Genomic DNA, 12,619 nt, shown 5'->3' on the forward strand with positions numbered 1-12,619 from the left:
TTTTTTGTGTTGTGAATTTATTTTATATTGACAAAAACATTTTTAGAGGGAGAAAGAGAAAGAGAGAGAGAGATGGAGAAGGCAGGTAAAATGTTTGAGAAAGCAAAGCCATATTTGGGAGCGATTGCATTAAGATTTGCATCAGCAGGAATGTCTATTATTTGTAAGGCTGCTTTAAACCAAGGAATGAACCAACTTGTTACTATTGTTTATCGTTACTCCATCGGTGCCATTGTTGTTGCTCCTTTTGCTTTTGTCTTGGATAGGTATACAAATATTTATGTTCACTCTTTTTCGTTACTTAAATTTGATTATCATATCCTTATTTATTCATTTTCCATGACAGAAAAATAAGACCAAAGATGACTCTCCCCATCTTCGCCAAGATTCTTCTCCTCGGCTTACTCGAGTAAGAACAACTCCATCACCTTTTGTTAAAAAAAAAACAATTATATGCATGATTTCACCATAATAAGTTACATAAACATGCTTGTCCACATAGAGGTGGGTGTGTGTGCACACAGAAGGTGCTTGATGGGCATCACCGTACAAGGGCTACAAGGTGGGCACATACATGCAAGGGGGGATTAGGTGGGCATGACGTGTGCTTAGGGGTGTTTGGTGGGCATCATGCAGCGGGAAGGACAAGGTGGGCATGGCACTTGCAAAGGCTCAGGGGTGTAAGGTGGGTAGCTAGGTGAGAGGTTGGGTGGGCATGGAGCGTGCAAAGTGGGCAGTAAGAGTGAGAGACTAGGTGGATATGGCGTGTGCAAGAGGTCGGGGTTCAAGGTGAGCGGTTGGGTGAGAGGCTGAGTGGGCTTGCATGCGTGCAAAGGGTGTTAGGTGTGGGCATGCTGAAATTATTTCAACATATAAACAAGTATATATACATAAATATTGGTGGACATGGTATGCGTATAAGAAGTAACAACAACATCGTCAGTACTATGTCTGTAACTAACTCAAATTTTTGTGTTACACAGGCCAGTAATAGCTCAGAGCTTAATTTACTCTGGTACTAAATACACAACAGCAACTTTTGCAACAGCAATGTGCAATATTCTTCCTGCCTTTGCATTTCTAATGGCTTGGATTTGTAGGTATATAACAGAGCTAAGTAATGAATGTAATAACTTATTATTAATGATGCTAATTAATTTATTATTATGTCTTTTTGAAGAATGGAGAAGGTGAATATTAGAAGCTTAAGAAGCCAAGCAAAGATTTTAGGGACTTTAGTTACAGTTGGAGGAGCAATGATGATGACTCTTATAAAAGGACCTTTATTGAGTTTGCCTTGGACCAAACTAAATAATTCCAATCCTCATTCTTATTCCACTCTTCCAAATAAGCAACAACCTGTTAAGGCTGCCATTGTTATCACCATTTCAAGTATTTGCTCCTCAGCCTTCACCATTCTTCTGGTACAAATTGACCCCCTCTTTTATTTCCCAATTTTTTATTAACCTCATTTTTGCTAATTTCATTAAAAAAAAAAACCTCAACTTTTTCCTTTGTTTCAAAATACCTTTATTCTTTATAAAGGTTTAAAGAAACCCCATAAAAAGGTGGATAAACTATTCCTTAGAGAATTTGGACAAAAATTGGGATCTTATACGACCGAATAGGTATACTTGTAGTAGAGCAGTATGACAGCTGCTACAGATTATTTCAATGCCTCAATATTTAATGGATATTTTACTTTGATATTAGTTTTGAAATGTTCATGAAAGATCAAAAATAAAAATAGATATGTGTTTGAAACGAGAGGAAGAGTATTTCTTATAATTTAAGGTTTAATGAGAAAAAGTTTAAATGTTTGATAAATTGTTCCTACTTACAGGCACATACAATAAGAACATACCCAGCTGAGCTTACACTGACAACATTCATATGCTTGGCTGGAGCTGTTGAAAGTACTATTTTAGCCTTAGCATTTGAATGGGACAATCCATCTGCATGGCCTTTACATGCAGATTCCATACTCTTAGCTGCCCTCTATGGTGTAAGTAATTCTCATTTATATATATATATATATAAACTAATTAATGAACTATTATCCTTTTTTAGTATAACAATCGCAGGGATGACGATTGAACCTCAGATCTTAAGGACTTGTATTTATAAACTCATTCTGACTAAATTGAAGGTTATGTCAATTACAGGGTATAATATCCTCTGGAATTGCCTATTATCTCCAAGGAGTGGTGGTAAAGTTAAAAGGACCTGTATTTGTAACTGCATTCAATCCTCTTAGCATGGTCATAGTTGCTGTAATCAGTTCATTCATATTTGCCGAGACACTACATTTAGGAAGGTAATTACCTCGACTTACCTAATTTTTTTTTTATAATATGTGGGATGTGAGATTGGACTTTGGGTTGATAATACTAAGTTTAACTAAGTTAGATATGTTCATGTTGACTCTTTATATTCTAATTGGTATTTGACATTTAAATAAAACGTATAGTAACATAACCTCTTGATCTATACTTTTTTTCATTAACTCTATATAATAAACATTGAGAATATTCTTTTCCAATATAAATAAGAAAGTTTCCCACTTAACCAGTGCATCACTATGTTTTTAGTTTTGAATATCTTGATCCAATTCTTAAACATATTTTATTCTTTGATCCTTGTATTTTTTCCATTTTTTTAGTGTCTAATTAACTTCCATAAATATAAAAATGGCTTCATTCAAACACTCCACCATGGATTTTTGAGTAGTGGTTTAGAATGACTTTCTAATAAATTAGATATTATTCAACAACTATTTCATTTTTTTAAAAAAAAATTAGGTCTATTTCCTCTCAAAATTGTACAATAATTTACATTTTTCTTAAGTAAAAAAAAGTAGAATTCTTAGTCAAATTTCAAAAACAAAAACAAGTTTTTAAAAACTATTTTCTTAGTTTTCAAATTTTGGCTTAGTTTTTTAAAACATTGATAAAAAGTAAATAACAACCAGTAAATTTAAAGGTGGAATCGTGCTTATAAATTTATTTTTTTATAACTAGAAAAAAAAATCAAATGATAGATTTAAAAAAAACATTATTTTAAAGTGTATATAGAAAATCATTTCAACCATATCAGTCAATTTGAGGTGTCTAAATGACTCTCTACTAAGAAAAACACTAAAGAAATTGAATTATTTTTCAGGGTTATTGGAGCAGCTGTGATAATTATAGGCCTTTACTTGGTTTTGTGGGGAAAGAGCAAAGATAAAGTTCAATTCAAAGTGGAGAATAATAGTAATGAAGAATTGCCAACTTCACTCCAAAACTCAACAACCACAAACCAGCACCTGAAGCCTTTAGATCAACAATAATTAAGCAACTGAGAATGGTGTATCTTCCAAAAGGAGAAACAATTGTGAAATTATATATTGGAACTTTTTATTTGTAATTGTACAACAAGATGAACAAGACCACATATGGTTCCATAAAAGCCAATTGATTCTTTCTTTTTCAAGAATATATTAATTACCCTATTGAATTTAACTTTGTGCCATATTTCCTATCTATACTTTTCAAATTCTCAAATTTATAAACTTCCACATACTTTATTTTATTAACGTTATCATTTCATATTCTCTACGTCAGATGTACTAACTTGATTTTAGTGGTTCGATTATCATTTCAATCAAATTGATTCTATTTGATTTAAAGATGTAAGGATTAAATTGACCGAAATAAATAAACAAATAAAAAAAGTGCACGAACAATCACAAGATTTTTATCCTTTTTCTATCTCATCTTGGGTGAAAAAAGCTTGGTGATATGATTTATAAGTCAATTTAATGAAGGAAAATTTTTATAGATAAAAAAATATCAAACTATTTATAGAAATAGTAAAAAAAAAAAAAATTGTTGATAGACGGATAGATTTTTAATAGCGTCTATCAGTGATAAACTTCTATCAGTTTTTATCACCGATAGATATATCCGTCTCTATCAAAGAAGATTAAAATTTTGCTATTTTGTGTAAATAATTTTCCTTATTTATTATAATTTTTTTTTTAACATCTCCTTTCAATAAAATGCCTTTTTGAATTGGAAATTTAAAATAAAGGGTGTATAGTTGAGATATTTTATCTATCTATCAAGGAAACTGGTGTAATTTTTGTTGGGCGAAGGTATTATATTAAAGTATAGGGTTGGAGAATTAAACCTCTAACGTTCAAATTGAGAGAATTAAATCTCTAACGTTCAAATTGATAGTATAAGTACTATGTTAGTTGAACTACACTCATGTTACAAGGTGGTGTAAATTAATAAAGCAATTTTAACTAACAACCGGAGTTTAAAATGTTGAATTTCCTTTTCTTCTTCTAATTATTTAAAAGTTTGATATAACACCCTATTTTCTGGAAATAATATATTAATTTTCTTAATTTATTAGAGCCCTTAGGATCTTATGCATCACGAATTTGGGTTGTTAGCATGTTATGAGCCTGAATTTGGGTTGTTAGCATGTTATTAAACTTTCATAGACATTTTCACATTTTTATAGGGGTTGACAGCGATAAGATGAGAGAATGAATATTTCCATTATGTAGCGGAAAAGAAAAACAAAAAATAAAAAACAAAAAAACATAAAATATAAGTAACAAAATATTACTTAAAATAAATATAAGTAGTTGTTGATGTCAAAATCTAAATAGGAAAAAAACAATTGACTTTCACGTTAAATTTATAATTTAAGGAAGAACATGACCAATAAGATGAAAAGATTTACACATTGGTATGATACTTGCCACATAGGTTCTGATGCTTAAGTCAAAAAGTGTAACTAGCAAGTAGGGAGTTTTAGTATTAGAATAGACTTACTTCTCCTAGAACTGTCATGATATATTTATATGTTGAGTACTCTAGCATGGGCCATGTTTAAGCCAACTCCTTGTTTTTAAGCTCAATTTGGTTATAAGTTGTCTTTTAGCCCAAATCATGCTTGAACCATCATACTATATTTTTGACTAATTTATTTATTTTGATTTTCGTTATCGATATGCCACTTGATCTGAAATCAGCTATAAGAATAGTAATCATGTTAACTAATTTAAAAACATAATTTTTTTTTTTTTTTTTTTACTAATTTACAATTTTTTTTGTTATTTTTAAGAAAAATCATCATCATCAATATCAATATTTTCTTTCTATAAATTTGACATCTCAATATTTTTATTTGTATGGATATTTTTTTTAGAAGCGTTGACATTCATTATCAACTTTGTAAAAAATTGTCCCGCATGTTAAATTATCACTTTGTTTATTGTATGTTTTTCTATAAAGAAAAATTAGTTTTTAAAATAACTGAAAAGTTGCTTGTAAATTACCAATTACCCACCAACCTAGACCCACTTCATGATGTGATGTTCATTACATTAATTTATCTATGAAAATGGATAGGAAAATTTTAAGGACCAAAAAGAAAAATAACCAAATTTTAAAAATAGAAAAAATGAATTTGAATTAGTAAATGACAAAATGACCTTTACCTCAACCTCTGACTTCGAAGTCGATAATACAAACACTATGCCAGTTGAACTACACTCATGTTGGCCTGATCCCAGTATTTCATGAATATATTTGAGAATAGACCCTATATTCTCATAACGAGCAGTCTCACTCTCACATTCATATATGTAAAATTTGTCAAGGGTACTCCTATAACATGACACACCCCACTCATAAGAGTTACAAATTTTATTGAGAGTTTATTAAAAAAACTCAACCTTCATATCATTATAAGATAATGCACTCACATCATAGAGATGAATCAATATATAAAGGTAGTGCATTTCTCGACCACCTCATAATTCATTTTTCCCTTTGAATCTCTGATCACTAGGTGAGTTTCCTTATATATGGCTCATTGTAGGTGTTAATACTTAACTTAAGCAATTCAAATTTTAAGCACTCTAATTCCATTAATTTTAGAGATTTAAGCATGCATGTTCAAAATGATAAAAAAAAATAGGGTTTAGAGTAAACAACCTTCATAGAACTCCAAATAGCTCCAATCCATAGCCGATTTCTTCTCACGAACATGTTGTAGACTACCACAAGAGTCTTCCTTTCTATCCTCTGACCTTAAATTTAATCATGGGATCCAAAATGAGAAGAAAGTGAAGGGAATTTTTGGAGATTTTTTCAGCTTTGGTGCAACTAATGAAGAAGAACCATTTCTTTGTCATTTTGCATGAACCTATTCTCAGCCAAATTTTCTTCTAATTATAGGAGTAAAGTATGCAAATCAATTGCACACTAAGATGTCACTAATTAAGCATGCAAGTAGTGGAAGATAACGTGGCGTTCAAAATGGAATTTGTGGGATAAACCCACTTTCTCCATTTTTAAAATAAAAAGTTGATTTTCATAAAATCAAATTTAAAAAGAATTTGATTTAAATAAAATTAATTTTAAAATCAAATTTCTTAAAATCAGTTTTAGTTTTAATTAATTAATAATTTAATATTAAATATTAAATTATCAAACCACCAACTCCAAACATGAATCCCTATTGATGTATACAATATTCAAATCATATTTAAATATTTTGCAACTCTCTAATTTCGTTTAATTCCATAATTAAATGTTTAATTATATTGTATATAATTAATAATCTCCTAAATCAAAGTTGAACATTTCAAAATCTCTCATCACACTATTCTAAGGTTTAATCCATTTATGAGCTAGTAAGGGGACCTAACAGATCATGAGCTCCAACAATCAGAAATTAAATGGTTAAACTCTTTTAACCAAATTAACCGACATACGTTAACTATCGAGACACTCCACTAAAGCCCAATAACTACACTCTTCTCATTGTAGATATATTTCTGTCTACTTAATTTAACCATGATTAGTAAGTCGATCCTTCATAGATTGTTCGTGTTTACAGTTGGGTCTAAATTACCATTTTACCTCAGTAATACATTTCGCTCCTTAAGTCTCCACTGATCCACTAATGAACAATTGATTTGTGGTCCTACCATTAAACCAAGTCCCTCTCAGGCCAAAAAGAGGACAAGACTTCTTGTTCAAGATAAGGAGTCAGTATTTAAGAGAACAACCTATCTACTAACCCTAAAAGCGGGTAGGAGTGAATTCCGTCTTGCAGGACTATGTCCTCAGCTATCTACCCGGTCTTACTCCTAAAATGGGAGGCTTATTGAGTCGGAAATGTTGTGTCACTCTCACCCATGCAAATTAAAGGATAAATCCGAATAAATAGGAGTTCATAATTAGATTAGGATTAAGATTGAGTTACCTTAGTTCATCACTTTGAAATAGTCAATTTAAACAGTAAATAACGTTAGAAAAGTGATTATTTCGTGGTCTGATCTTATGAAAACGTCTTTTGCATAGGATACCTCCACTCGCATATCTCTACATGAACGATTCAGGAATACATCGTTTGTAATACTTTACAACTATTGCAACAATTATAAAGTGGGTCGCATCCATAGTGTCCCAGGATAAGGTACCCAGTCTTATCCTTATACTTATAGACCGTCTTGGCTATTACTTGAATTTGATTCACTTTTATGTCTCCACATAAAGTTTAAGTATTCATGCTATAGCCAAGGGTTCTTAGTTTATTGGATTTAGGTTTAAAAGGTGTAATTCACATATTCAATAACTACTTTACTAAATAAACCTCACTAACATCTTTATTGTAAATAGAATATGTTTAAAGTTTACAAACTGCAAGTTTTAGGATATACAACCAACATCGTGATAATTATAAGGGCTTCAACCCCCATCCCCCTCGCTATGTTCCAGACCCTTTCTTTAGTTAAGGCTTTTGTTAATGGATCTGCAAGATTATCACAAGATTTAATGTAATTCATATTAATGATCTCATTACTCAAATAAGCTCTCACAGTACTGTGTTTTCTTCTTGTAGGTCTAGATTTACCGTTATAAAAATGATTTTTTACTCTACCGATTGTGGCGGTGCTATCACAATTTATTAAGACAAGAGGTATTGGTTTTTCTCATATTGGAATTTTATATAATAGATCTCTTAACCAACTTGTTTCCTCACTAGCTAAAGCTAAAGTAATCAGCTCTGCTTCCATAGTGGAGTTGGCAAAAATGGTTTGTTTTTTTAGATTTCCAACAAATAGCACAACCTTCAAAAGTAAAAATATACCTTGTAGTAGATAAAGAATCACCTGACAATATATTCTAGTTAGCATCAGAAAATCCTTCAATAGTAGTAGAATATTTTTTATAAAGTAAGTCATAATCTTTTATTCCCAATAAATATTTCATAACATGATCGATGGCATGCCAATGCTCTTTACCTAGCTTACTTGTAAATCTGCTAAGAACTCCTACTGCATATGTAATGTTAGGTCTAATACAATCAATTGCACATCGTAGGCTACTAATCATACTAGCATATTCCTTTTGATTAATTACATCACTTTAATTCTCAATGGAAAAAAAGTGAACACTTGAAACAAATGGAGTAAACACATGTTTACAATCAAAATAATTATATTTCTTGAGTATTTTTTTCGATATAATGTGATTGGTTAAGAAAAAAAAATCCATATGGATTTTTCATTATTAAAATTAGCCTCACCAAGATTTTTCATATTAAAATGAGTGCTCAACAACTTTTTTGTTTCATTTATAACAAAAATTATTTGAGCCAAAGATCAATAATTCATTAACATATAGGCTAATAATAACATGAGAATCTTTTCTTGATTTATAATAGATGCACTTGTTACCTTCATTTCGTTTATAAATTATAAACATTGTTTAGCATGCAAAAATCATGCCATTGCTTTGGAGCTTGCTTTAAGCCATATATGGAGTAGTAAGCTTACAAACTTTGTTCTCTTGTCTAGGCTCTATAAAACCTTCAAGTTGGTTCATATAAATTTCTTATTCTAAATCACCATTTAGAAAAGTTATTTTCACATCCATTTGATGAATATCCATATAAAAAATTGTAGCAATTGCAAGTAACAATCTAATGGGATGTGATTCTTGTAACTGGAGAAAAGGTATCAAAGAAGATAAAATCTTCCTTTTGTTTAAAACCTTTTGCGACAAATCTAGTTTTATATTTGTCTATACTACCATCTGGTTTCAATTTTTTTCTTACGACTCATTTACACTCAATAGTTTTACAATTTGGTGGTAAATCAACTAATTTCCAAGTTTTATTAGAAATTAATGATTCCTTCTCATCATTTATAACCTCTTTCCAGAAAATTGCATCTGGAGATGTTAAAACTTCTTGCAAAAATATTAATGTTTCCTGAACATTGTAAACATAAAATTTGTCACAATTCTTGCTCTTTTACTCCTTCTCAGTTCAACTAGAGAATTGTTATCATTGTCATCACTAGGAGTAGAGGAACCAAACTTAGAAGTTTGTTCATTACTTTGACCTCCACTATTTCTTGACTTGAAAGGAAAATTTTCTTCATGAAAAATTGCATTATTTGATTCAGAAATCACATTATGTTCAATATCAAGAAATCTATAGCCTATCTATTAATTGCATATCTAAGAAAAACAGAAGTGGTAGCTTTAGACCCTAATTTTGGCCTTTTAGAATCTATTAGTCATAAAAAAGCTAAACATCCCCAAACTCTTATATATCCCAAATTTGGCTTATACCATTTCCATAATTGAAAGATGTAATCTTTGTCTTTTTATGTGGCACTCTGTTTAACACATGACAAGTAGTCAAAACCATTTCACCCTGAAGATTAAAAGATGCACTTGATTCTAGTAGCATAACATTAATCAAACCAGTTAAGGTTTTATTTTTCCTCTCTGCTACTCCATTAAAAGTATGTGAATATGGGAGAACAATCTCATGAATAGTTCCTAATGATTTGAATTCAGATGATTCATATTCTTGACCTCTATCACTTCTAATTCTTTTAATTTTTCTACCAAATTGTCAACTTCGAGGAGTTTTTTTTTTAAAAAAAAAAAAAATTCTCAAAAGCATCACTCTTTTATTTTTCAATAAATAAACATGAGTATATTTTTTAAAAAACATTGATAAAAGTGATAAAATATCTATTTCATTCTCTAGTTAAAAATCTTCAAATTCACACAAATTAATTTAGTATTTCTTTCAACACTTTTATGAGGTCCTTTTGTGATCTTAGCTTTGCTGCATATTTCACATTTCTCAAAATTACTTTTTAAGCTAGGAATTAATCCAAGGCTACTCATCATCCCCACATATTTATTATTTATATGACATAAATGAGCATGCAAAAAATTTAAATATTAGAGCATATAAACTGAACGAGTAGATTGCTTTATTGATATTTTCAATGTTCAATTTAAATATTCCATCACAGGCATAGCTTTTTCCAACAAAAGTTTCCTTTTTTTGTTATCATATACTGATCAGATTCCATAGTCTGTTTAAAGCCAACTTTATTAAGAAGATAACTCTAAAGGATGTGTGAACACCTGATGCAGAAGTGGATCATAGCTCTAGTTTTATTTTTACAGAAACAATCATAATTTCAAAGGACGAAAAGATAGAATACATTCTAATTAAACATGCTATACAAAATTTTTAGAGGAATTAAGGGATGAAGATTTCACTCACCTTTGAAGACCAGATTATCTTCGTGCTTCCCTTCTGGTCATGAACTTAACAAATTCTCCCAGAGGCTCAAACACACCAAAAAATTGCAGCAACACCATAACCCAATACAAGACACCAGCATAATCAAACCTCGGTATTCTTGAAGGGTGAGAATTGACGAGAGTGTGTGGGCTTCGTTTTAATTTTGGTAGGGAGGGAATTTTGTTGAGAGAAAATTTTGCAGATCTTTAGTGGGATAGGATGAATGTTTTCTACGTTGATTGTAGGGAGAAGATGGATCCCAGAAACCAACTTCCCCACTTACACATCACGGGAGAATAAAGGGGAAGAAATATCTCCCTCCATAACGAATTAATTAAAAAAAACACTTTTAAATTATATATATTAACCAATTTGCTATATATATCATATATTAAAATTATATGTTATATCTACTATAATATATAAACTATAGTTTATATTATATCATATATAATATAAACTATAGTTTAACATTCTCTCATTTAAGCTATAGTATTTATATGAATCACATTCATATAATTAATATTTGAATCATATTTAAATATTTATTTTTATCTCAAATAAAACTTTATATTATAACGTATCATATACATTATATTAATTATATCTCATATAATTAATTCCCTATATTAATTTGAACTATTCAAATTAATCAAAATTAATTCGATTCTCACTTATCTCAATTGAGCTATTGAGGTGACCTTATGGACCTATAGGTTGAAGCTCTAATAGTAGTTGATTAATTAATTAAACTCTTTAATTAAATTAATCAACTTCCATTAACTGTTGTTCACTCCATTAATGATTGACAGTTGCACTCTTCGCACTACAAATATATTTCTGTGTCCATTAGATATAACCAATCAACGGTGCATTGACCCTTCACAACGCTTATAAGTATAGCTAGGTCAAATTATCGTTTTACCCCTATTCATCTAACTCCTTGTGTAACAACCTGTGTGTTCATAAAGTTGAATTTATGAATTTTGTATTAGTTGAGGACATTTTATTAATTTCGAGATTTAGTTGTTTAAAGGAAACACTTTTGATATTCACGTCGCATTAATTTGACATTTATGTTAATGTCGAAGATTTAATTTAAATTGGAGAATTGACTTTTAATTTTGGAATTTGGTTTTGAAGAGGAAGAGGAAAGGATTTCAAATGTATATACATTTATAGTTATGTGTGTCTAGAAGGAAAGAATAAAATAAAATAAAGTAAAACCAAATAATATTTTACTTTATTTTTTATTTTCTTTTAAAAATATCTTCCTTCCCCCCCCCCCCCCCCCCCCCCCCAACACACACACAAAAAAAACCCTTTTCTTCCACCGCCGCCGACACCTACTCGAAGCAAGCCAACGCACCACACCTAGTCATTTTCTGCTCACTACCAACCTCCTCGTCGTCCGCACCGTGCCTCTCCCTGTGCCCAAGCTGCCGTCATGCCCCACCTATAAATCATGAGAGCTTGCGCCTTCGTACGACATAGAGCTTGCGCCACTCGTTCATGGTTCTAGCAGCCAGAGTATACTAACATGCAATGAAAGAAATCAGAATCAATAAGCACTCTAATTACACTTAATTTGAGTTTAAAACATGCTTTTCAAAACTATTTTATAAGAGGGTTTGAGTAATAAATTACCTTTGATGGATCCTCCTCAATTTCAGCAGGATATCACGAATTGGTGTTTCAAACTTCAAGCAGACCACCAAAAAGATCTTTTCTACTAAACTCTAGCAAGGATTGTGTGGTGGAAACACTAAATTAAGCTGAATTTAGATGAATTTGAGGAAGGTTTATATGGGTTTCAATTTCTGTAGAATATTGGGAAGTATCTTCAGCATGCATGGCTGTTTCTTTAGCCTAAAGCTTCAATTAATAGAGTCTTTACCATGCATTTAGAGTGCTTGCATGAAGGCCAACACCTACTTCATGAAATTAACGAAGCATTGAGTGGATTTTGGTGAATAAGGTGCTTGGC

General features: G+C 30.8%; 1 protein-coding gene across 1 annotated transcript; it reads left to right on the plus strand.

Moving 5' to 3' along the window:
* On the plus strand, window positions 1-3,503 carry LOC120079592 (WAT1-related protein At2g39510-like). Its single transcript, XM_039033820.2, has 7 exons — window positions 1-266; window positions 347-409; window positions 984-1,100; window positions 1,181-1,424; window positions 1,844-2,005; window positions 2,166-2,317; window positions 3,163-3,503. The coding sequence occupies exons 1-7, from the start codon at window positions 73-75 to the stop codon at window positions 3,329-3,331; spliced, it is 1,101 nt and encodes a 366-aa protein (XP_038889748.1). The 5' UTR covers window positions 1-72; the 3' UTR covers window positions 3,332-3,503.
* The last annotated feature ends 9,116 nt before the right edge of the window (window positions 3,504-12,619 follow it).

Source organism: Benincasa hispida, chromosome 6 (genome assembly GCF_027475165.1).
Source record: "Benincasa hispida cultivar pf3 chromosome 6, pf3_genome.v1.1, whole genome shotgun sequence".
Taxonomy (NCBI): Eukaryota; Viridiplantae; Streptophyta; class Magnoliopsida; order Cucurbitales; family Cucurbitaceae; genus Benincasa; species Benincasa hispida.